Below are 27,869 nucleotides of genomic sequence, written 5' to 3'. Positions count from 1 at the left end.
TAATTAGTCCAACTGTTCCTCTGTCAGGATTTTAATGTCCTAAGTGAAACTATTAAACATGCTTTCATGCAACCCAGTAAAACCTGGAAAATAGTTTAAAACCAATCTTAAGATTCTTGACAATCATCCTTGGGAATATTTTCCAATTTTCTTCTTCAACTGTCATCATCGACTCTCAAAGTATATTAAATTCTTTTTGAAAGGCTATATTTAAAAGGCCTCAAAAGAAAGTCATTCAACTGTTTAAATTTTAAAAATTATTCCTTGCCAATGTACACCTATTAGAATTTGCCACTTTAACTACAGGAGAAAGAAGACTGACATTACAGAGTCATTTCAGCCTGTGGAGACAATTGTGCCTCAGGGATAATCCTACGTGGAAACTGAGATATATATATATATCATGAGTAATCAAAATTTACTCTCTGTAAATCAGGTGTCCAATTTCTTTAAAAATAATTTCTGCAGGGATGATCATTAATGGAATGCATCATAGGCAGAATAAGTCACTTCTTCAATATAAACACATGGAACTACCAATTATCAGAAGTCACATACTAGCAAGATCATTCCTGAAAAGAAAAACAGAAAAGCAATTCTTTATCTACCTTCAGTACCACCAGAAGTCTTCTTTTTACTACTGCATTCTGGCAGTTTTGAAGTTGATTATGTAAGAAGTGTCAAAGGCTATAATCCACAGAATATGTTTTTTTTATGAATAAGAATAGCTTTTGTTTAAAGAGAAATCTTCAATAATGAGAAACCTGAAAGAATAATTAAACCCTTTTTAAAACTACCTAAAAATAACCTATATATGTAGACTGTATTACACAATGTCCAAAAAGTTCAGGAGGAAAAGAAATAATATGTAATAAAGAATAATGTCCCCATCTCTGCTCTAAGAAACTAAAGATATTTAAGAAATTTTCTAATGTCCCCAAAAATCCTTTTTTTTCCCAATAGCAAGAAAACTAACATTAAAGCATCTAAAACTAAAGTACGTAGGATTATGTTCTTTTAACTTTCTGTATTAGAGTTCCAAAAGATCAGAAGAGATTGTCATCAAGCAGAAACTAACTAAAACTTATAGAGAAGTTCAAGAGATGCAAATCCTTTCTTTTTTCCAAAAATGACATGATAAACAAGTGCAATATCCTCCAGCAACTAACATAATTGACAGGGAAATGAAAGATTCTAAGGCTCATGAATTAAGCTCAGGCTAAAAAAAAGAAGTGTTATGAAAATTTTAAATATTTTTTTTCTTTAAAATTTTCAACAGTTTTATTAAGACAGTTTTATTAATGACTTCAGGAAATAAAAATGTATCTTACAAGAATGTTCCACTTGGCAGCTAGACTCTGCACGACTCCCAGAAATACTAGCCGTTTCCTCGGCTGTCTTTCCTCTTAACCAGGAAACGAGGCAGTATGATCCAGAGTTGTCACAACAAGCACTCTCTAAAATATCACATAAGGTATGACAAAGGAGTTCCTTCCGCTCTTCCTCTAAAAATAACCAAAGTATCAGTTATAATGGTTTTCTTTGAAAAGAAAAATATCCTGTCATGGATAACAATAGTAAGAATGTTTTAACTTAATAATGAAAACCAAGCATTTTAAGTGGAGGATTCCTCCCCCCATAAACAACTTAGGTTTAAAAAAAAAAAGTGCTTAAGGATTAATATGTCATCAGTATTAAATACGGCCATTAATTAGAAAAAGAAACGAGAAAAATGAAGAATTGAACATTAGGAGAAAGAATACGTTACTTGGAATAACCTGGTACTGATCGCTCCCCTTCCTGAGGCTGCAAAGGGAGCACTAGGAGCCCTGAGGGCTCCTTTACTGCAGGACCAGGCACAGTGTGAGGGCCTGCTGAGACTTCTATTTTTTCCTCATTTCTGAGTCAGTCTAATGTCTTTGATCTCCTTGTCCCATAGGGGTAAGGATAATGAGGTGACACATAGCACATACTGTACCACAATCCATTACAGTAGCAGACGCCATCGCGGTTACGTTGCATAATACAGAAGCTCCTGATACTATATTGCAGTGATCTGAACATTAGACTTTTATAGAAAGGGGCAATGAGAAAATGCTCAACGTCTTCCTAGGCCTTACCCACCTCCCCTTTCCAAGCAGGATAGCTCTCTAACAGTAGGACTGCCCCTGAAACTTTCAAAGGGGATACGATGTGTACACACATCCTACATAAAATTTAATGCTCTGGGGAGAATTTTACTTCTCTTAATAGACTAGCAGTTCTTTAAAGGCAAGAATTAGGTCATTCATTTTATAACCACCACGACATTTACATTTATGACAACGCTATATATTTTATCAATGTAAATATCTTTCTGTATAACAGCTATTATAAATTTTATCAATAAAACATTGATATTAATAATTATATCTCTTGATTTGTTTTCTATAATTTATTTTGCATTTCAACTACTAATTAATAAAAAATACATGAGTGACACTTTAGCCCTTAAATTCACAATCATTAGATTCTATGGGTATGGATTGGAATGGAAACTGTTTTGCCTTTATATGCCAAACCAGGATTATAATATATTCCCCATTCTTCTCAAAGTTATCGTGATGTTCACATGAAATTGTTCACTTATTGAAGGAAAGACTTTTAAACTGTCAAGAGGAATGCAAATGTTTGTTATTATCAGGTAGAACCACACAGCTCTCTGACCTAATCATAGCGCAGAAGCTAGGACAGCTTCGTTTGCAGTGTTATCTGCATTGTGTAAGGCACTGCACTAAAAGTTGCAGGAATACAAAGATAACTCAGTTCTTGCTGAGAGCCAAGTAAGACAAAACAAACACAAATGACCATTCCTTATGGTAGGCTATCATTTAACAGTTCAGGGAAATGGCACCACTTTTTAGTGAGAGCCAAAGTTTTTTGTCCTTAGTTCTATTATCCTGTCTTAGACTCTTGGGTAAACCAAATTAGGTAATACACATATTAAAATATCACTGTTCATGAAAATTTCTGAAACACTGAAAAAATAAATCTCAAGAACAAATATCCTGTTTATGGTTTACTTTTTAAGATAAATAATTTCAGTTAAACTATTGCCAGTAAAAGCTGCATAGATCATATATAAATTAGAAGGTGAAGGAAAAGTTTAAAGACCAACCACGATCATACCTGGGCAATCCCTCCAAGAAGACTTCTCTGAAGAGAACAGGAGCTTCTTCAAAAGAAATGCCTTTACACAATTAAAGCAATAATTATTAGAATGCATTGTAAGCATACCTTATTCTTTTATTTTAAAATGGGAAAAAACCCTTTATGATTTACTAAATAGTACTATAAAAATTTTGGAGTTTCTCACCACATTCAACAGTAATTGAGCATATTATTCAGAATATACTACTATAAACTTGATTCTAGATCCATAAAATTCTTCTTTCATGATACATATTTTTTGATACATAGAAAAAGTGACTCAACTGACTCAAAAAAACAGACACATAAACAGAAAAGTAAAGAAACTTAATTGCTCATTCACAAAATGAAAACCCTAGAAACAGGAACAAGTCTACATTTTTCTTAGGTTCCTTGGGGGAAAAGAAATAAAAATACAAAGGTGGTTCTGCTCTATTAGCTCTGATTTGTGACATAAAAATACACTACAAGACTCTTCCGCTTATCACGAGTTCCAACTTCCTGGTTTGACTAAAAAAAATACAAGATTTAAAAGAAAAAACAAACTGATCTCTCACTTTTCCTTAAGTGTGTTATACTGATGATTTGATAGAAAGCAGTTCAGTAGTGTTTCCTTCCCAAAGTGCAGTTTACAGACCATTTCCATCCTAGTCACCTGACATGTTTATTAAAAATGAAGACCCTTATGCGCCACCTGTTGTATCTGAACCTCCAGGAAGCAGATCCAAGAAAAAGGTTACTTCGATGTTTCTCACTTACATGTTTGAAAGTGGTAGTGTGTTGATAAGAGGACTGCTTTTAGTCAGACACACCTAGGTGTGCATCTTGGTTCCACTACTTTACTAACTAAAAATAATAATAGCATAAACTTTAAAAGGCTGCAGTGAGGATTTTATGAAATAATCTATGTAATGCACTTAGCACAGTACCTGCCACCTAATAAGCAATCATTTCAATTACTTTAACAACAACAACAACAACAACAAAAAAACCACACAAGTAATATTCTACAACATTCTTATATTAGTAAAATCTACCAATGCTGCAATCAAGTGTTTCTGGCTTTCCCCCAGTACGGCAACAACCATAAAATTGTGGAGTATTGTAACTACCTTACAAAATTTGGGAAAAATTAGGTAGGATACCCATTATTTCACCGCTAATACAAATGCTGTTAGTATTTTGATATACTTCCTTCCAGCCTTTCATACCTGTTTTAGTTTTTCTTACAAGTGAGAAGCATAATGGGTATGCGATCATGTTTCTCATTTTGGCTTTCCCACAGGCATCATAACTATAATTCTTAATCACTAAATGTCTATTGAGCTATCAAAATTACTCAAACATCATTTCATGTGTAAACTACATTATAGTAAATTAGGCTTATAATTTTTTCTTTTACTACTATAATAGTTTCTTATTGAATACAACCTTTTCCATATGAAGGATTACTTCTTTAAGAAAGATTCACAGAAGTTCAATGATTTCATAAAAAACAATCTGCATTATGGTTCCTGTTATAATGTAACTATCCTCCCCAAATCAAAGTACAAATGTACTTATGGCACTATGAATATGCCAGCATCATCCTACCCATAATATGCACTGGCAATTATTTTATATTTAAAAATAAGAGTAAACACAATCTAGTTATAGTTTCATTTGTACTTTTCTGGATTCCTAGTAAGACTGAACATTTTGATTCTCTAGTTCTCGATCACTATTCCACCTGTGATGACTCTATACACATCATTTCACCACTGACGAGTTTTAGTGTTTTCTAACCAATCTGTACAAGTTCCTTGTATAAGAACAACAATATCCACTTACTGCTAATATTCACTACAAATATTTTTCTGAGCCTGGAACTCATCCTTTCTCTAGTGCTGACAATACATTAGTTTTAGTTTTTCTGTGGTTAAATCTTATATCAAGAACATATTTGATATATGCTATCAGCTCGTCTAAATTCATTTTTTCCCCTCAAACTGGCAGGCAGTTTTATCAAGTGACATTCATTAAATATCATTTTATTCTACCATTGATTTGCAGTATGTGATAAATTCTTGGTAAAATGCTATATGTAATGTCATTTGTCCAGTATTAACTATTGGGTTCCATAATATGCCTACTCTTCTGGCTATAGTACCATATTCTAATTTTTATAGTTTAAAAAAGTTTTACTATCTAGACTTGCTCATTTCCCTTCATTAGGCTTAAAGGCTCAGTTTTGACTTTTACACTGAGGAAAAAAAAAAGAAACCCATAATTCTATGATTGAGAATATTTATGTGACTATGAAGCTAAATTACAACCTCAAAGATACAAGAGGGCTTTGAACATTACAATTATTCCTTGCAAAAACAGCTATCATTGTGGAAATATACCGAATTTTGTAAAACTTCACATTTTTATAAATTTTATAAAATTTTATAAAACAGGGAACTGTGATATACCTTGCATTTAATTACATTCATAGATTTTTAGTAAAAAAACCAGGAAGGGCAGTGTTAATATAATCTAATTTAAATACTGACAAGATAAGGAATCTTTAAATTCAGTTAATAAGATTCTGAAAGCAACCAAAATCTGTGCCCAGCATAATATTATAACAACTCTAATACTAATTTACAGTTAAATTTTATTCTTTATATTCAGTTACTCCCAGGTAACATTCAAACATTCAAATTTTTCTTATTTTTTTTGTAATTCTACTAATGCAAAAAAAAAAAAATCAAATTTACCCTTTAAAGAAAAATGATGAACTATAAAAGATACATTTTGGACTCAGTCATGAAAGATTTTTTTTTGCCGCCTCCTTCAGAGATAAATTTTTAATTTAATAATGAGGAGCATAAGGCTTGAGAGACAAATTTACGTTGTAGCTAACAAAGTTCAGGAATGTGTTCCTTATGCCCAATGAATAATAAATATCACATTAAATATGTATTTTCAAAACGTGCTGATTAAAACATAATCAATTCCAGCTTCTCTTAGACCAGCTGCGAAGTGACACTGCTGTTCAGACATTTTAAAGTATTACAGTAAACTGAAAATTCAATATGTGGTTTTAACAATGTAACATTCGCAGCAAATTGGCCTTTGAAATTCAAACAATACATTAGGATTCAAATCTCATACACACACACACACACACACATTCAGATTAACACTATCTCGTCAAAGAAAAACCTCTTTTTATTAAATTTTGGAAATTCTGTTTGTAGTCAGTTACCATTAATTTTATTTTAAAAGCCAACAGCCTAAAACTGTAAATACAGCTTATTTTAAAAATGTATACGGTTTCAGAGCATGGAAGTATTACTCATCCTCAACTTTGTAGGAAAATCATTTTTACAGAAAGTACAAATGAAAAGAGTATTATTGCTATGATATACCTAACAGTAGCATAAAACATTATGATTTGATAGGATCACTATTCTAGAACAATGTCACCATCATTTTCTGAAGGTTAGAGAACACCTATTATGTTTTCTTGAAAATAAAGACCGTTAAAAGGCTATTGCTGCATAACCTGCCCATGTTCTGAATTCATTTTTTATTTTTGGATATTTATAGCAATTTACATGAACAAAAGTGAAGAGATAACTCATCATCTAATTACATACACAGTAGAAAACGAAAAGTCAAATATGAAACGTTTGAACATGTCCCTCTAAGGAGTCGGTAAAGTAGTCTATGTTACCTGAACAGGTGCAATAACAGCACAGGGGCCACCTTCAAACTGTTCTAATGCAGATCCCTCTGATTCACTAAACACAAACCCTAAAAATGAAAGCAAGTAGCAAAGATTAAAAAGGTAATTCAAACAGAAGCCCAAAGAATGTTTAATGTACTTTGCTTTGAGAAAGATCACTTATTACAAAAGCAAAATATCTCCAAGTTATTCAGGCACAGTGGTTCTTAACTTTTTGGGGAATCAAGAAACCCTCTGAAAAGAGATCTGGAGTCCCTGTTCCCACCCTGTGCCCCAAATGCATGTAAACACACATAAACATACTCACACATGCACACACAAAATTTGTACGTAGGGATCCTCCTAAGTGGACTAAGGGGATAAAGTGTGGACCTTAGTAAAAGAACACTAAATAATTTATTTGAAGAAAGACTAGTCTATCTACTGATTTCAAACAGAATTTCAGGATCCTTTCCATATAGAATATATTTTTCATTCAAATCTTTGAGTCATATTCTATAAGCTAAAAATTAAAGGCATCATAGACTATGAATGTGCTCATACTAGCTCTAGCTCAATTTCACTATTACCCAACCAGCACTGACAGAACAACTAGTAAATGTTCCTACAGACTGTATAGGGCCAGAGGTCCAGAGGACCGAGTTACTATCGGTATCACTGTTGGGAAATCATTTCACCTCCCTAGGTCTCTGTGTAGTTATCTTTAAAATGATCATTTCTAATTCCAACATGGTAGGAATATGTAAAGTTTCACTAATAGTTGTAGTTCAGTCATTCATCCCACGAACACTTAATGAACATACAATACTACAGCAAGCATCTAGGATGTACGCGTGAATGACAAAGTCCCTCGTGTGCAGGAGCCAACAGTACAGGTGAGCATGGACATATGAACAAATAAAGCATAAATGGATATTAAAACAGAAATATGAAAACAGTATTATGGATACAGAAAGAAATGATTTACTCTGCCTGAGTCAAGTCACAATAGGTGATTTTGAGGCTGATCTTGAACAGGAATTTGTGAGGACGAGGATGAGGAATGACTTTCAGGTAAAGAAAACTTACCTTTATTAAAGGAAAGAGTTTGGTAAGAAAAGGGACAAGTTTATAGGACAGGGGGAAATTTAATGTAGCTTAAGGGTAGTATGGGGGAGATGGTAAATGGGAGGGAAAGCTGACAAGAGGGTAGTACTGGGAAAGGCCAGACCATGACAAATACTAATTGAACTATAATATGATCATACTGCCTTTTTTTTCCCCCCCATTTTTTAAAGGAACAGAACGGGGATGAGACTGTTTCAACAGCCATATAGAGATGCTAGCGACCTAATAAAATTGCCATTAGTATGGAGAGGAGAAACTATACCTAGATAGTATTTCTTAGGTAAAAATTAAGGTTTGATGAGCACATACAAGTGGGGCAAAGAAATGAGAGCAGACTCTGAAGTTTCTAGCTTGAGAGAGTAGGTGGTAACAATTGAGATAAGAAACAGCATAGAGGATCCCATTCCATCCCACCTCTGCTCTCTCAACCTTTCAATCCTTCTCTTTCAAACAGGGCTTAAACATGTTTCTCACATATTCAAAAACCAATCCTCCTCCTTAAGAATCCTCCCAAAATTCTTTGAGTAAAGAGATGAAAACTTATGTCAACACAAAAAGCTGCACACAGATGTTTATAGCTCCTTGAGACATAACTGCTAATACTTGGAAGCAGCTAAGCTGGTCTTCATTCAGTAAGTGAATGGGTGGGTAAATGAACTACAGTAATCCAGACAACAAAATATAATTCAGCACTAAAACAATAAATGAGCTGACAAGTCATGAAAAGACATGGAGGAATATTAAGTGCCTATTACTCAATGATGTAACCAACTGGAAAAGGCTACATACTGTATGATTCCAACTATAAGATACCCTGGAAAAGGCAAAACAATGAAGACCATAAAAAGATGAGTTGTTTCCAGGGATTGGTGAAGGAACAAAGGGAAGAGGGATAAACATGCAAAGCACAGAACATTTTTAGGGCAGGGAAATACAGTGAAGCCACACTGATGGATAAATGTCATTATACATTTGTCCAAACCAAGAGAAAGCACAACACCAAGAGTGAGCTGTAAATTATGGATCTTGGGTGATAATGACATCAGTGCAGGTTCATCAATTAATAAATATTCCACCCTGGTGGGGTGTAATGGTAAAAGGGGAGCACTATGCACATTGTGGGAGCAGAAGGTATATGAGAAATCTCTGTAGCTTCCCCATAGTTTTGCTGCAAACCTAAAACTCCTCTAAAAAAGTAAAGTCTAAGTTAAAAAAAAATGCAGTTGATGGTCAAAAAAAAAACCAAAAAAAAAACCAAAAACTCCAATCACCACCCTCTCAAAGCCCACCTAGTTGTCCACAGGCACTCTTTTAATCTCCTTATACTTATTTAACCTTACAATATTATTCTCCTTACAATTTATTCAATCTCCCAAATTTTCAACCTCTCACTGCACCAAATTCATTCTCACCAAGTTCATCTATGACCAGTACAGGCAATTTCTCAAGTCTTTTCTTATTTATTCTCCAGAGAATCATCAGCAATGCTGACCATGGGCTTCTTCTGAAAAACCTTTGCCCCTTGGCTTTACTGGTTTCTCTTGTGGCAAATTTTTCTTTTCCATTTCTTCTCAGTCCCCTCAATCCACTCCTCTTCAATGTTAATGTTTCTCACGTCTTGGCTTTAGGATCTATGTTCTTTTCATTCCATACATTCTCCTTGTGTAACTCATCCACTCTCAAGATTTCCATTATTGGTTATAATCAGAGAATTCTCAAACAGAGCCCAGATTATAATCCCAGACATAAAGAGAGTTTAGTTTTCTTAACATGGTCCTGTATGATCTGATTTCGACCTAAATCTCCTACCTCATCCTTGGCCACTCTTCCTCTTGGACTTCAGGCATGCTGAGTATCTTTCAGGTCATTAAATATCCATTTTCTGTCAGGTTTCTTACCCTTTGAACATACTGTGACCTGAAACACTTGTTAACCCTTTGTCATTTTAAGGCAAGATCCTCTTGGTTCAAGACCCGAAAACATGATTTATATTTGTCTATTCTATCCCATCTCTGGTCTACTCTGAGATTCAAACCACTGTCATCGCTCACCTAGAGTACTGTTAAAAGTTTCCAACTAGAGGACTCCATTCCTCCCCACTTACCCTGCTCCCAATCCTTATATGCTCACCATAGTTATCAGAGGAATACTGTAGCCTTGGAAATCAGATTTTGTCATGCCTACTTAATACAATTCAGTGGCTTTTCACAGCAATTAAAATGAAACCCAAACTCATTTTTATGGCCTTAAAAGACACCGTGATCTATCAAACCCACATTTTCTTAGTTCACTTTCATATTCATCATCTACAGTGAATTTACTTAAAAGTCTTTACTTCAGCCCTAGTGCTTGCTGTTTCTTCTCTCTTCAGAAACCTGAATCCATCTCATTCTCATTTTAGGTGTTAACTTCTCAGAGATATTCCCTGATAAATCTATCTAAGTAGGTCTCTCCTACCATTAAGCACAACTAGTACTTTTCATATTCTGTGATTACTACAAGTAACTGCTTGCTTACATGTTTAATATTTGCCTTACAGGTATCTTGCCTGTTCTGCTGACCACTGTTTTCCTAGTATACTGTATAGTAATGCTCAATAAATAGTTTTGAAATATTGCAAGGGAAGGTAACGGGAGAGTCTGTTTCTAGGTGTGCCAAGTTCAGTTGAGATAACCATTTGGCAACATTTATTTATTTATTTATTTGAGAAAGAGAAAGTGAGAGAGATTACAGAGGGAGAGGGAGAACCAGACTCCCCACTGAGTGGAGAGCCCGAGGTGGTGCTTGATCCTAGGACCCTGAGTTCATGACCTGAGTGGAAGGCAGATGCTTAACTGACTGAGCCACCGAGGTGCTCCCATTTGGCAACAATTCTTAGAAGTGGGGAAATACCGGTCTGGAGCTCAGGGCAAGTACTAGGATTAAACACAATTTGAATCATCCTCAACATTGGCAGTCAAGTAAATGAGAATATGTAAAACAAAAATAATGGAGATGGGAACATCAAAAAATTAGCAGAGGCTGAATCAGTAAAGATGGACAAAGATTGGAAAGGTAAGAGGAAAACACACTGAAGTCCTCCAGGAAGCAGAGAGTAGTCACTTGCTTCAAATGCTGCTGAGCAGAGTAAAACATAAAACACTGCATTAAGCACATCACTGGGAATACAAAAAGAAATCTAAAGCACTGGAGAGTGTAAGCAAATTTTAAAGGGTTGAACTGTGATTCAGAATATAAGGAGAAAGAGTAAATGCAAACTACTTGTCAAACCAATGAAGGGGAAACATATGGTAACTTAAAACATAGCTGGATAAAAAATTATTATTTATATGGATTGAAGGGCATGAGTGATTACATGGGAAAAAGGAAGTTTAAAGACTCTAAGTCTTGAAAGAGTTGTGGAGTGGTGGGGTGCAGACAGGACTGGAGAAAAAGAGATTCTCCAAGTGTGGTCTATAGAAACTTGAAAATCTGAGACTCTTTCAGGGGATCTACTAGGAGTAAAAATAATTCTCATAAGGATACTAAGACATTTTTTGCCCTTTACACTGTGTTGACTTTCATAGCCATGGTACAAAAGCGATAGGTGTGACTGCTAATGTCTTAGCACACACAAAGTGTGTCATTAAACTGTACTAGCAGTCACCATCCCAGTAAACAAAACTACCCTCTCTCAAACACACATAAAGAAGCCTGTTTAACTAAAGAATGCCCTCACTGATGCTATTTTTATTAAATTTTGACTTGAATAAAGTGTCCTTTTAAAAATTATTCTGCATGACAAAATGGAAACTACCCACAAAGCACCTGTGCAACATACCTTGATGATGACTGATCTTTGTCTCCAGGAAATGCATGTATGTAATTTTCTGAATTGCAAGCTGGACATACTTTTTTGTAGAGCACTGTTTTTATTCTGAAGAGGTACTAACAAACTATGATTATTCAGACTTGATTATGCGGCAAACACTTTCTAAGAAGGGAATGAAGTGAGCCTGCTACATCGAGAAAAATAACTGACGGTTATATTTGCCAGTGATAAAATTTTAGGCTTTCGAGCATAACTAAAATTTTGGAAAACTTGCATCTACCACTGTGAACTTGACAGCATCTCAATTCTTGGATATTCTTCTAATGAGATCAGTGGTGACAGTAATAAATGTGATTTTTGTTATTGTAGAATGAAGTGTATTATCATTTGGAATATGTGAATAAACCAGTGGACCAGTAACTTTCAAATGACTGATGCATGGCTATCAGATATGAATGCACAGGTAAAGATTCATTCAAAGTACAAGACAAACCAATGGTTTTCAATTAAGAGAGTACAAAAAATTCATTCATGTGGTTTCAGATTCCATACTGTGAATAACCTCTAAGAAACTACCACCGGTCAAGTTCTGGTGTTGTATCAAAAATGAATATTCACAATTACCTAAAAAGGCTTTTTTATGATTCCTACTTTACAAACCTTTGTGAGGCTGGATTTTCTGCATATTCTTCCTAACACAGACTGCAACAGACTGAACAGAGAAGCAAATGTGAGGATCCAGCCGTCTTCTAATGAGCCAGACATTAGAGAGACTTACAGAAATGTAAAGTAATGCTTCAGGTCTCATTAATTTTATTTTTCATATTGACGTACTTAATACTTTTCAGAGTATAATGAGGCCTCTAGTTAAAAAAAAAAACAACTTGAAAGCCATTGGCCTGGCAGAAGAAGTGAATTTTAGCAGGCTTCTAAATTAAATATATACACAAAGAGGAAGTGGTATTACTGAATAAGAATGAGGGGAATGGGAGAAAAAGAGAACTGAGGGAATGTTAATTCTAAAAAGCACTAAGAAAAGCTGACAAGATAAAGAACTGAGAGAAAAGCAGAGGGCTCAGCTAAGGTTTGATTACTACATTTGCATTGATGCTGACCACAATTTTCTCCCTCAATACGCAGCAGCCTGGGAGAAACAAAATAGAAGACAAGCTATACGGAGGATGAGAAATAGGTAAGATGCACAGGACAAATTTAATAAGGACAAATGAAATCTAAGGGTGCTGGTTATCACATCAAGACAACCAAATCTGAGATCCAATCTAGGAACAAGAGATGAAGCCAAAAGGCCCCTTACTCCATCCAGTTCTGTTCCTACAGGAACAGGAAAGGATCTTTGACGTTGGGCCCAAGGGCAGAAGTGAAACTAGAAGCTATCAAACATTTGAGGTATGTAATAAACATGAATCAATAATGAATTTTACCTTCCTTAAAATTACTAACAATGTAATGCAGTTTTCAAGCTCCATGGGCAAGTCTTATAGCTGAAATGAACTACAGTGAGTTGCTTTTGTATGTTACATAGAAAAATCCCATGGAGAGAATTCTAGGCAGATCTGCTATACTCCAAATTCTGTTTAATTACAGTATACATGTTCCAGTGTGCTGATAATGCACAAAGGTTATTATAAAATAAATATAATAAAGTCAACTAAATGTAAATTAAATATTCTATGCTAAAATAGGACTAGGTTAAGTAGGCTTCTCCCTTTATAATAAGGTTTCACTTGAGTTTAAGTTTTTTAGGATATACAGTTATTTCTCTTGTATTCTTACACTCAAATAATTTCCTACTTCTAAAAGGAATTATTTTTTCTCAAAATGGTTTTTTTCTGATTAGATCTGAAATTAGTCATCTAAAGCATATGATCACAAATATATAATTTAGTATCACATTCCCACAGTTCTACAGACATAGAAATCTGCTTTATAGCTCATAACAAATTTAAACCTAAGTCATGAACATCTTTGTAGTTTTCCAATCTTTTACTTTCATATGACTTACTACCCATATATACATTATTCAAATCAGTTTTTTAACTTCTGCCTCCATAACACTAAGCTCTGAAGTAAACAAAAGCCCATAGAAAGACCTGGTTTGTCATTATAAACTCTGTGATATTGGTTGAGTCAAATCTGAACTGTACCTTAGTTTCCCCTTTATAAAAATGAAGAAAACTACATTTATCCTTTGCGGTCTCTCAGGGTTGTTGCAAGGATTAAATAAGACTTTGAAAAACTGTAAAGCATAATGCAATGTAAGAATTTATGATAGATACTTTGAACTAAAATATACATAATGTATTCAAAGTACCAAGAAATTAATTTTGTCATATAAACTTACAAATTTTAATTTAAAAGAATTGGATCTTAGGTGACATGACTCAGGTAAGCTGGAGAAAGGAATATCTATCCTTGAGAGAAAAAAGAGGCATCCAACAACAAAAACCTCTGAAATGATAATGATCCACATTATCCTCCTTTTTGGAAGAATCATTAATGAATAATGGTAGATCAAGGTGCCTGGTTCAGTCCGTTATCAACAGCTTCTGCAGAGCAAAGGAAGCAATCAACAAAATAAAGAGGCAACCCATGGAATGGGAGAAGATATTCGCAAATGACACTACAGACAAAGGGCTGATATCCAAGATCTATAAAGACCTACTCAAACTCAACACACGCAAGATAGATAATCACATCAAAAAATGGGCAGAAGACATGAACAGACACTTCTCCAAAGAAGACATACAAATGGCTAAAAGACACATGAAAAAAGGTTCCTCATCATTAGTCATCAGCGAGATTCAAATCAAAACCACATTGTGATACCACCTCATACCAGTTCGAATGGACAAAATTAACAAGACAGTAAACAAGTGTTGGAGAGGATGTGGAGAAAGGGAACCCTCTTACACTGTTGGTGGGAATGCAAGTTGGTGCAGCCACTTTGGAAAACTGTGGAGATTCCTTAAGAAATTAAAAATAGAGCTACCCTATGAATCTACAATTGCACTACTGGGTCTTTACCCCAAAGATACAGATGCAGTGGAAAAGAAGGGCCATCTGTACCCCAGTGCTCATAGCAGCAATGGCCACAGTTGCCAAACTGTGGAAAGAGCCAAGATGTGCTTCAACGGACGAATGGATAAAGAAGATATGGTCCATGTATACAATGGAGTATTATGCCTCCATCAGAAAGGATGTATAATCAACTTTTGTATCAACATGGACGGGACTGGAGGAGATTATGCTGAGTGAAATATGTCAAGCAGAGAGAGTCAATTATCATATGGTTTCACTTATTTGTGGAGCATAAGGAATAAAATGGAGGACATTGGGAGATGGAGAGGAGAAATGAGTTGGGGGAAAGCGGAGAGGGAGAGGAACCGGGAGTTGTGGACTCTGAGAAACAACCCGAGGGTTTTTGAGGAGAGGGAGATACGGGGTTGGGTAAGTCTGGTGGTGGGTATTAAGAAGGGTACTTATTGCATGGAGCACTGGGTGTGGTACATTGTTTATGTGGTACATAAATAAATCTTGGAACACTGAAAAAATAAAATAAAATAAAATAAAATTACAAAAAAATAAAGAGTCTAACTTTTGGTTTCAGCTCAGGTCATGATCTCAGGGTCATGAGAAAGAACCCCATGTCAGACTCTGCCCTGGGCTGGGAGCCCACTAAAAATTCTCACTCCCTTTGCCCCTTCCCCTGCTTGCACATGCCTGCTCGCCCTCTCTCAATAATAATAACAACAATAATAATACTGGTTTATCATTTTATTATTTGGTAGAATGTTAAATCATAAAAAATCTATTAACTTATAAATACATTTGATACTTATATTTTAACTGATCCCTCACTTACATAAATTATTTGTTAAATTTTTTTTCATATTACATAACAAAAACTGTCCTATACCAAAAGTCCAAACTCTTAATTTCAGCCAACTATATCTCCATTCTCCATCCACCTGCACAAAACCCCACCAAACAATGAACTGTATAAATGGGAATTGTGTTTCTCCCTCTTGGGTTAATCTAATAGGTTAAATGATAAAATAACTTAAAACTTAGAGGAAAGGAAAAAAATAAAGGTGTCTTGGAGCTTATCATCTAGATCAGGGGTTGACCTGTTTCTGTGAATGCAGTTTTGGAATACAGCCATAACTATATTATCTAGGGCTGTTTTTGCTGCAATGGTAGAGATGAGTACTGAGACAGAAACAACAAATGCAGCTGACTCTTTCACAGAAAAAGTTTGCCAAACACTGAACTGGACAATCAATACTGAAAAGGAAACAAATTCTCAATAAGTCAAAATGTTTTCATGTATAATAAGATTTATACTTAATCCTGTCAGATCTAAATGACTCTTATTTTGGTTCTGCTGGGAGTTGGTCCATTGCACCACTTGGCTTCCATTCCCAGTACTACTATCCTGGTCTGACCCACCATCTCTACCCCACTGGATTCCTGCAAATGTCTCTCATTTGATCTTGCTGTCTCATTCAAGCCACTACAGTCTATCCTCAAACACAGCAGTCAGATCAGTCCTTTAAAAACTTGTCATGTCGGGGGCGCTTGGGTGGCTCTGTGGGTTAAGCCTCTGCCTTCTGCTCAGGTCATGATCTCAGGTTCCTGGGATTGAGCCCCTCTGGCTCTCTGCTTAGCAGGGAGCCTGCTTCCCCCCTCTCTCTGCCTGCCTCTCTGCCTACTTGTGATCCATCAAATAAATTTAAAAAATCTTAAACAAACAAACAAACAAACAAACAAACTTGTCATGTTGTTTCTCTTCTCTGCTCCAAACTCTGCAATGACCTCTCATTCATTCAGAATAAACGCCAAAGTCCTTACCATGGCCTATAAGGCTTTACTGGCCATTGTATGAAAATTATTTCTTACATCATCTTTTATTACTCTCCCCTTCTCTCATTCCTTTTACAGCTGAACTAGTTTCCTTCCTGGTCTTTGAACAAAAAGCCAGGAATATTCTCCATCAAGTCTTTTATAATGGCTATTCTCTTTGCCTGGAACACTCTTCAGATATAAGTGCATAACTAACTCAGTTGCTTCCAGTGCTTGCTCAAATCTCATCTTAAAATAAGGGCTAGCCATGCCACCCCACTCCACAACTCCCTATTTCTTTACTTTCTATTACATGTACTTCATTTGTGCTATGCTTATTGTTTGTCTGCCTTCCCATCCTAACCTGCAGAGGCCTGGAACACTGCTGTAGTCTGTGGGAAAAAGGGCAAGGAGAATAAATGGTGTTTCTGAATAAGAGGTAGAAAATATACACTTTTCTTAAAAAATGATCATAGGCAACTGAGCAGGAGAAAAGGAGGCAGGGGCAGAGACTCAATTTCCAAGTTAGAAAATAACAACTGAGTTGTTAAGTGCCTGCCTTCGGCTCAGGTCATGATTTCAGGGTTCTGGAACCCAGCCCTGCATTAGGCTCCCTGCTCAGAGAGAAGCCTGCTTCTCCCTGTCCCATTCGCCCTGCTTGTGTTTTCTCTCTCACTTTGTCTCTGTCAAGTAAATAAATAAAGTCTTTAAAAAAGAAAAAAAGGAAAAGAAAATAACAGCTGCAAATCTTTAAATTATGTGACTTATGGTCTTTCAAGGAGAAACTGGCAACCCCCCCCAACACACACACAAAACCCCAAAAAAAAAAAAAAAAAAAAAAAAAAAACCAAACCAAAATCCCACAAAATGCCATTTTTCCCCCAAAGAAAAAGGAGTTATAGAATGGAATTATCTAAAACAGCCAAGTGAATTAAAACAACTATGTGCCACTTCTGTGGCTTACTGATTTCACGTATTATCTGACATTGTTAAATCAATTCAGAAAAAAACCCAACTCTGTGCTGCAGCAACTCCTGCAGCTTTTTCTAATGTATCACAAAACTTTTAATGTGATCAATATAGGTTCATAAATGGACTATGCCTAAACATAATTTTACAAATATTTACCCTAAACATCTCACACTTATAAATAGCTTCCAAAAAACTCGTAAGAATACAGTTGTCAGAGCAGTTACAGACTAGGAAATAAAGCCAAAGTTGGTGTCACATTACAAATGCTGTAAGGCAAGTGCAGCACAGCAGTTTCTTGTGCCTAGTCTCATAATCCCAAATGACTGCCGAAGCAATCTTCAGCAATGATTTTTGCCTCTAGATGAATACAACAGTTAACATCGCAAAACCAGTAACAACCTTCCTCTCAGAGATGGTAAATTAAAAACACAAATTCGGTTGCCTGAAAATCCTGATCAATGTAAAACCCTGAAGAATTATATATCCACAATGTAAACAAACTCTAAAAAGAAAAAAAAATTCTTTAGTTTTAAATGGCAGTGACTGAATGAATCTTGTTAAGGACCTTCAGGGCCCAGCATTCTCTAATGTCATTATAAAGTTGTATTTTAGATAATAATTATCATGTATCCTCGATGCTTCAATAAAAAATTAATAAAAGTAAACAAATAATGGTTATTCATCAAATAATTTCTTGTAAGTATCAGGTCATGGCTGGAGTGATCTTTGGCTTATCTTACAATTAAACACTTTTTAAATTAAGTCTCAAGAACTTCCATGTCTGAGTGTTTACCGTATGTCAGATATCGTGCTAAGTGCCTCCATGGGTTTACACGCCTTCAATCCTCACAACGACCCTGTAAGGTTGACACTACTATTATCTTCATTTTACAGAGAAGGAAACTGAGGTTTAACTAAATTAAATAACTTGAATCTGGGACCAAAGCACACCTGTTCCAAAGCCTTCTCTTAACCACTACTAGAACTGCCTCTGAATTCTCCTGGAATCTCCATCTCAGTATTAACATAAACAAGGCTGAATACTATCTTATTCTATGTTGTAAATGCTTAATTAATGCTAATTAATTACACAGGAAGTAAAATTTTTCTTAATCCTTCACAGCCTTGTATACTTCTGGGCTGTTCATTATTAGGATAAACTCAGTCAAAGTGGAAAGCAAGCTTTAAAATCTGCAAATGCAGGAGACCAAGATTTCAGAAAATATTACTTCAGTGATGTAATTAAAATGAGTAAAAAGAGCCAAACTAATTACATGTTATGGTTTGGAAACTCAAAGGAATAAAGTGAAAAGAGAGCTGCATTAGGAATTGGGAGACTTGTAATTCACTCGATTCTTTCAATTTGCCCAACTCTGGCCTGTTTATGACCCCACCACTCATTTTCCTCATCTGCAAAACAAGAGTGATCAGCTAAATAAGCTGACTGTAAAACATTATGAGTCTAATTTTACCAGCTCTTAAATGAGGCATATGTGGGAGAGAGGAAGGGATTTACATAAACCCTGCATTTTTGTTACAAAGTACACACTATGAGGTAGGAACTTGGATTTACAATGCTAAAATTCCCCCAAATCCTTTGAGAACAGGTATTTACTAAAAAATGGATTTAATGATAAGAATGAAATGCTATTATTTACCAGCCTGTGATGTTTTACATACTTACATTACCAATCCTTCTGACTCCAAAGGCTCTTAACTTCACCAGTCTTTAAGTCACCTTAAGCAGTGTGCCACGTTGTGTTTTATTATAACTTCAGAATTACAGATAATTACTAGCATAAAGTACCTAACGCAGAGCCTGGCACAGCGCAGAAATTCAATAAATGGTCATTTTTATTTCATTAGCATTCGTATTAATAAAACTTCTTACAAAACTCAAAATCCTATCTGGATAATTAGACCAGCGCAGGAAGTACTATTATCCACATTGCTTTTAACTGTAATAGACATAAACCGTCTCAAAGCCGGGGATACTCTGGGTCCAAAGAGCACCTGATAAGCAAGCAACACTAAATTCGTACACCGAGTACTACGTCTAACCACATAATTGAAATACAAAGAGCAGAGCTGCTTTCTGGAATTAGCCACTTTGACTTTCGTGCGGACTTGGCGCTCTCCAAAATTAAACCGAACACCCATTTCATGAAGCCTTGTTGGGGGCGGGGGTCGGTCAAGATTCAGGGGGCCACAACACTTCCTGAGACGCTGACACCGAGGCACAGGGCACACCCTCAGGGTCAAACACTGCAGCCCAACCACCACCACCCTTGCTCTCCAGCCCGAGGGGAGCTCAGAAGTGGCAGAGGCGCTTCGGGGCTTTAGTGGCACCATTCAGCTGTAACCCTTCTCCTACTCAACCACTCCCCCCAAGGCAGGCAGGGCGTTTCTAGAAAGTCCAGTTTCAGAGCTGAGCTGGGCAACTGGGACACAGTGCGGGGCAAGCCGGGGAGCTGTGGCGCCAGAGGCGTCCAGCTAGCCTCTCGCAGGGCAAAGGAAGCGGCTGGAAGTCAGAGCCCAGCCAGGGTACCTTGCGTCCAGCGGCAGAAGATGGTGTCAGAGAGACCGGGGCTGCTTTTGGTGCCCCACACCAGCTCCATCAGCTCTTTAGTCAGTTCGGACATGATGGGGTACCGGCGAGCGGGTCTTCGCTTTCAGGACTCCTGCCCCGGAACATGGGGGAAGGGGCGCCTGCGGAGACAGGAGTTGCGGGACGGCGGCGGCGAAAGAGCTGGAAGGCTGGACGCGAGGAAGACGAAAGGAGACAGAGCTACTTGCAGAGACCGCGCCTGTCAAGGCAGCCCGAGCGGCAGCAAGGAGTTTCCCGTACCGGAAGTGTCGGGCTACTTCCGGCTCCCCTTTCGCTACCGCCTCTCACGCCGGGAGTACCCGGGAGTCACCTCCCCGGAAGCGGAAGTGGGAGGCAGGAAGGGCTTCGCAGCTCTCTGGAGTCGGCCAGCCTTCCGGAGCTCAGCCCCCGGGCCTTCGGTGGGGTGTTGGTTTCTGAATAGGCCGGCGGGTCCGGTTCCCTGGGCGTTGGCATGTTTTTACCATCCCGAAACACCTCCCTCCGCGCGCTGCTCTGGGCTTAGCTGTAGGCTCTGAGGCCCGAGCTTTAGGGCCTGGAACATAGCCCGTTCTTTAAAATTTGTAATATTGATTACACTGAACTACAACTCTTAAGAGGATGGTTGTGTCTCAGGGAGGAAACGGCCATGTCTGTATGGAGAACCACCGATAATTTGAAGGCTGTCAGCCTGTGTGCCTCGATAAATCCTATAAAGCCCAACCAACTATTATATACGTAACCAAAGGGTGTGGTGTAATGCAGAATTACAAAGCTATTTATAGGGAAAACAGACTGAAAACAGCCTGTCTGGAGATGGTAGAGCATTTTCATCTCCACAACATTACCCTCTCCAGAGGGTAGGGTGTGTGGACAACACCTGGACTGAAGTCCAGGTTTTAGTCATTGACAAGCATTCAGGTGAATTTAGTTTGTGTAAAACCTTGTATTTGTGCTGGTGAAAAAGAAGAGTTATTGCCTAACCTTTGAATTGACAACAAAACTGCAAAATCTCATGGGTGCTTTACAGTTTACAAGTAAGAGGGTTTTTGCTAATTTATACTTTATTTCCGACTTCAACAATCTTTGCTGTAGTTAAAAGAGGAATTTTCAAAGTGCCTGAACCGTACCGATAACCCTCCTAATTTTTATGCCCTTTGGAATTCTCTTTACCCCTATTTTTGCAAAAACAAATCTGACCTGTTGTTGAAGACATAGTGTAAATGCCATTTTGTAATAAAGCTGGCTCCAGTCATTACAATTTGAAGTAAAAATTCTAGCATCTGAAATTTTCGTGATAACTTCTCTGTAGCTTGCTTATGATAATTACCTTCATCCTGGTATTTGCAAAGAATTACTTGCTTTCCTGAGATATAAATATATGGCGGTCAAGGACTTGTCTTATTCATAGTACTTAGTATGGCGCATTGAACATTGCTGGATCAAAAAGTATTAGTAGAAGGAGTGATGCTTGCCTTTACTGAATTTAAAAATTCATTATCTTGCAGGAGAAGTAGGGATCAGGGGAAGTAGCACTGACTGGTCCAGTTAAATATCTAATGTTTGCTTGGTTGTTTATAATTTATAGATTTATTTCACTTCCTGAAAGACACAGAAGGGTCTGCTTTCATAGAGCATGTAAGAGGCAGACCTCTAAGTTCAGAGGTGTTTGCCACAATTGTTTTCTTTCCATTAATATAGTTATAGATTATAGATTATAGTTGTAGTTGTAGATTTGATTTTGTATCTATAGATATGGGAAAAAGGCTAAACTTCCAAATGTAGTTTTAAAAATAGAATATTTCTTGATCTGTGATTTTTCTAAGTTTCCAGCTACAATAAGCTGACAAATCTTCAGTACATTGGTATGTCCTTTCCACTTTTAGGTTATATTCTTTATTTGCAACTTTTAAAATTTTTTAATTAGGGAGTATTTTTAACAAGGAATATTAAATTAATGTTGTTATTTATGTTGATTAATTCATTAGTTATAACATTTAAAATCTGAACTTGCTTAAAGATAATAGAAACGCAAATTAATATTTAAATTTTTCTTATTCACTATATATAAACATAATACATATTGAAAGTAGTCAAGTTTGTTGCATTTACAACTGGCACAGGACAATAATGCCTTTCTCTTACCAAAATAACTTGAAAATTATGTAAATTTACTTTGAAGTATTTATATTGCTCCATATTTTAGCACATATTTTTTTCTTAGTATCATGGTTTTGATTGAAGTGATGTATATCATTAAGATGTACACAGTTTTCATGAGTAATCTTTAGTCCTAAAAGACAGTCCTAAAAAATCAGAAACTTTCTGTTCATGTGTAAATTTTATTAGAAATATTTCCCCTTAATTCAAATTCAAGTCAATGCACAGCCGTAAAACTGGGCTGAGATTTCCATCATTATTAATTCCCTTGAGGCTTCTTTACTACTTCACAGCAACAGAATTAATTACTCTGTCAAATCCTAACTCTGTGTTTAGTTTCCCATCTTTCCCAGCATTTCTTTGTCAAACAAAGAACAATGACTTCATTACCTCGTTTCCAGCAATTACCATGGAAAGAACAGTTCTCCAACCGGAAGCCCTCAAACACCCAGTTTAGTGTATTTACATTCCATTTACCTAAAAGAAATCAGATCTTTAAAAAACCTACCTTACAATATGATTAATACATTCTAAGGAAGTTACTCAAATGATCCCATACTCATTTATTAATGAAACTTTTTTAATATGTGCTACATCTTCCAATAACAGTGTAAATCTACCAAACAAATGAAATTCTTACCTTTGCATTAGCCTGACCTCATCTCAGCAGGAAATTTTCCTACCAAGCATTCAGGCCAACCACTGTCATTCTCAAATATGGCATAGTGCATAATTTCCAAAGCATCTTCTACTAGAATTAATACATGCTGGAAAAGGGGTTCTATCATTAAATTCTGGGCTGGGGGGAGGGGGTTTGGGAGAAGGGGGTGGGATTATGGACATTGGGGAGGGTATGTGATTTGGTGAGTGCTGTGAAGTGTGTAAACCTGGTGATTCACAGACCTGTACCCCTGGGGATAAAAATATATGTTTATAAAAATAAAAAATTAAAAAAAAAATAAAAAAATAAAAAAAAAAGAAAATGCAAATTTAAAAAATAAATAAATAAATAAATAAAATAAAAATAAATTAAATTCTGGGTTAAATGTTCGCTGCAACTCTCTAAGAGAGGATTGTATTCAGAGTTCAAAGACATTTGAATTTTATTCACTGAGCTTCTCACATAATTTATGTTCTGCAGAATACTGCTTGAGAATCACTGGTAGAATAGGCTTTTGATTGGAATGAGAAAACATTTTGAATGTTATGATTATGAATATGATTAAGAAGTACAAACTTAAACTTAAGAAAATATGAGTGTTACTTCTTATGTGAGTACTAATTGTGACCTTGGACGAGCCACTTTTAACTAAACTGTGTTTTTTCATCTATAAATTAAAAGAACTACCTTTAGATTATCTTGTGTCATTCACTTCAGATCCTGTCCACTTCTATGATTTAAAAAATTGTCTGTTTAGAAATTAAGATATATGGTAAAAATGAGAAGAGAAAGAATGTTGAACATCTAGAACAAACAAATAATTTAGCATTATTACTCACTAACACATTATTTTTCACTAACCACTAGAAGAGATTATTTGCCACCAAACACTTACTTGTACTAACCATGATGGACTGAGAAGACTAAGTCCCAAATTGTATGTTAATCCAAGACTGGCTATATTAAATGGGTACAGAATATTTGCATACTTGGATAAGTCATAGGTACCTTGTACTTGGTATGTGTCAAATAAAACATCTTTTCCCATAAAACCTACTCCTCTTTCAATATTTCCTAATCAGTGAATAGTACCATCCTCTACAAACAAGCACATTTTTAGTGTTCTCAAATTTGATAAGATGAATAAAGAACTTCTTTGAGGCTCAGCTGCTACATTCATAAAGGAAGGTCATTAATAATAATTACATTATACAATGTTTATGACATTTAACAGAAAACATTGTATATAAAAGAAATAGGTACCTGAAAAATACTAATCTCATGTTAGCTATGTTAATGGTCTGAACAAAGTAACATAGGAGCAAAGATGGAAGGTCAGTTATTTCTGCATTTGAACCAGATAGAACTCTGAAAAGAGAAGAATGGGAGGATGTGCATTTTTGACACAAAATACTATTATGGCAGGAGTCTGGCATTTGTATCACTAGAAAGAGATGAGTCCGGAATGTCAGGTTAAGGAGGGTGTCATGGACTGAATTGTGTCCCCTCCAAATCCATATGTTGAAGCCCTTGATATAAGTATATTTAAAGACTGTTCTGTAAAAGAGGTGATTAAGCCAAATGCGGTCATAAAGATGGAGCTCTAACCCAATTGTGTCCTAAGAAGAACAGGAAGACACCAGAAATCTCTCTGATTGCACATGCACATAGACAAGAGGTAATGTGAGAACACACTAAGAAGGCGGCTGTCTACAAGCCAGGAAGAGAGGCCTCACCACTAACTAACCCTGAAGGCACTTGGATCCTTGTACTTGCAGCCTCCAAAATTGTGAGAAAATTAATTTGTTACTTAAGTCACTCAATATTTGGTGTTTTGTTTTGGCAGCCTGGACAGACTAATATAAAGGACCAGAATCTTAATAACATTGAATACTATGTTATATAGTTAAGCAATTAATATTTATTGATCACATTTCATGCCAGTTACTGTCTAAGAAATTTCCATGTATTACAGTACAGTATTCACCACTCTGGAGAAAGTACTACAATGATCTCTTAGGAGGATAAAAACTTTTCCCTGAGTCATGCAATACATGGGAAAACTAGGATGCACACCCAGATTTTTTTTTTATTTAAGAAAACATATTTTTAAAAATTTAAAAAACTTGTTTAATAAAATTAAGATATATGTGCTATTCACCATGACTCCTAAACTACATGGTGAAGGAACATCTATTATTATTATTGTTTTTAAATGAAGGTATTTTTAAAATTTAATTTCTTTTCAGTGTAACAGATTTCATTGTTTATGCCCCACACCCAGTGCACCATGCAATACGTGCCCTCCATAATACCCACCACCAGGCTCACCCAACTTCTCACCCCACTCCCCTTCAAAGCCCTGAGATTGTTTTGCAGAGTCCATAGTCTCTTATGGTTCATCTCCCCTTCCAATTTCCCTCAACTCCCTTCTCCTCTCCATCTCTCCATGTCCTCCGTGTTATTTCTTATGCTCCACAAATAAGTGAAACCATATGATTATTGACTCTCTCTGCTTGACTTATTACACCCAGATTTTTCTGAGCCAGAAGCTGAATTGAAACAAAGTGCAGAACACAGGCAATTTGATTCCAGAGCCTATGGCCTTAATACTACTCAGTTCTTAATACTACGGACTTTAAATATGATAGGAGCTAGTTAAGATTTTTCAACAGTATAGTAATAACATCATCCTTATATCTTATAATGATAACTGGCAGTATGCAGAGGACAATGAATTAAAATGTGAAAGCCTGGAAACAGCTAAACCAGTTAGGAAGTTAACTGCAATAATCCCTGAAGAGATGCTTAGGACTTAGAGGAGAACATTACCAGTGACAGTTCCAATGAGGAGCAAATCCCACAAGACATTTTAGTAATAGAATGGATAAAACTTAGTTATTTACTATGAAAGTAAGGGGATATTAAAAATGTAATAAAACAACTATGTTTAAATACAAGATTAGCATCTCTGTGTATCAGAAACAGATTAGAAACACAAATGGGGATCAAAACTATAAGGTGTGCTTGGTTCCAGATATTGATACAGGAGTAAATGAGCAAGATTGTATCTTCTGAGAACTGAAGTTTCCTGAAACTACTACATAGAAACTGGATTTGAGGAGGCCAACACTGCTCCTGAAAGAAGGCTATGACCTGGGTGCCTGAATGGCTCAGTTGGTTAAGTAACTGCCTTCGGCTCAGGTCATGATCCCAGAGTCCCGATATCGAGTCCTACATTGGGCTCCCAGCTCCATGGGGAGTCTGCTTCACCCTCTGACCTTCTCCCCTCTCATACTTTCTCTTACCCTCTCTCTCAAATAAATAAATAAAAATTAAAAAAAAAAAGAGAAACCTATCACACTTTATTACCACTGTGTCCCTGGTAATAAAGAGGGTATAGGAGAGAATAAGTAGATCTAAAGAGAACAGGGAGGAAGTGTATTAATTTTCCATTGCAATCATAACAAATTACCACAAAATTTAGTGACTTAAACAACACAAATGTATTACGTTAGATTTGAAGTTCATAAGCCTGACAAGGATCTCACCAGGCTAAACACAAGGATTATTTTTCTATAGGCTTTGCAAAGGGTTCATTTCCTTGCCTATTCCAGCTTCTAGAAGCTGCCTGCATTCCATGGCTTGTCACCGCTTTCTTCCATCTTTAAAACTAGCAAGAGCTAGTTGCATTCTTCAAACATCACATCACTCTGAGCTCCTCCTCTTGTCCCTTTTACAGGTTTAAGGACTCTTGGGATTACACTAAGTCCACCCAGCTACTCTGGGATAATGCCCTTATTTTAAGGTCAACTAATTAGCAATCGTAGTTTCCTCTTAATTCTCCCTTTCCACATAATCTACACAAGTTATATTCACAGTTTCCAAGGATTAGGACATGAACATCTTTGGATGGAGTTATTCTGTCTGCCGTATGGAATGACAGATAATGATCAACGTTTCAAGGTCATTGAAATGAAGATGTTCATTAGACATTCACTAAAATTCGGGGTCTAGTATTTATTCACCCAATAAATATTTTCTTACTTTCTGCTATACAGGCACTTTTCTATATATACTTTGGGGATCCGACAGTTTAAAAATTGACAAATACTCTTACGCTCATCAAATTTACATTACAATGTGGATCACATACAAAAAAACAAATATATGAAGTATTTGGTATGTTACATTAAATCCTGTGGTAACTGGCTGCTTATTTAATTTGTAAGTCTTCCAGCCAACAGAAAGTTCTTAGTAGTTAGGTTTTTGGAGGGTCAAAAGTTGTACACAAATTTTCAATTGCATGAGGATTCAGCACCCCTAAACCCCTGCATTTTTCAAGGCTCAGCTGTACTTGCCATTTCTCAGTTATCAGGTTCAATTAACATGATGTCATGTGTAGTGGTGTGTGTGATTTCTGACGGTAAGTCATAAAGGGTGTTAAAATTTCTGCCTTAGTTCTTTTGGATCTCTTACTCATGGAGAAGCCAACTAACATGTCATGACACACTGAGATAGTCCTGTGGAGAGGCTCACATAGAGAAGAACTGAAACTGTCCTCCAATAGCCAGCATCAGCTTGGTGGCCATGTGAGCGAGCCATCTTCAAGTGAATTCTCCAGCCCATTTGTGCTTTCAGATCACAGCGGCCACAGCTGATGTCTGACGGAACCTCATGAGTAACCCTGAGTCAGAACTACCCAGCCAAACTACACCTAAATTCTTGTATAAACAAACAAAGAGATAGAAGATATTCATTGTTATTCTAAAGCACTACATATGGGGGTAACTGTTTACGCAGC

The 27,869-nt window shown here is 36.4% G+C and overlaps 1 protein-coding gene across 3 annotated transcripts in view; it reads right to left on the bottom strand.

The window, feature by feature from the left end:
- Window positions 1–20,307, bottom strand: part of MINDY3 (MINDY lysine 48 deubiquitinase 3) — an 81,758-nt gene extending 61,451 nt beyond the window's left edge. For 2 of the 3 annotated variants that reach the window (XM_059404250.1, XM_059404252.1), the window contains exons 1-4: window positions 20,209–20,307; window positions 6,896–6,975; window positions 3,169–3,229; window positions 1,332–1,505 (exon numbers count right to left, since the gene is read on the bottom strand). In XM_059404250.1, coding sequence (XP_059260233.1) covers window positions 1,332–1,505; window positions 3,169–3,229; window positions 6,896–6,975; window positions 20,209–20,302 — 409 coding nt within the window. In that variant the 5' untranslated portion in view covers window positions 20,303–20,307. Of the gene's footprint in view, window positions 1–1,331; window positions 1,506–3,168; window positions 3,230–6,895; window positions 6,976–20,208 lie in introns of those variants that run through there. The other variant, XM_059404253.1, reaches the window with a different exon arrangement.
- Between the last annotated feature and the right edge of the window lie 7,562 nt (window positions 20,308–27,869).

This window comes from Mustela nigripes, chromosome 6, assembly GCF_022355385.1.
Source record: "Mustela nigripes isolate SB6536 chromosome 6, MUSNIG.SB6536, whole genome shotgun sequence".
Taxonomy (NCBI): domain Eukaryota; kingdom Metazoa; phylum Chordata; class Mammalia; order Carnivora; family Mustelidae; genus Mustela; species Mustela nigripes.
The sequence above is the reverse complement of the archived record's forward strand: the minus strand, read 5'-3'. Positions and strand labels throughout refer to the sequence as shown.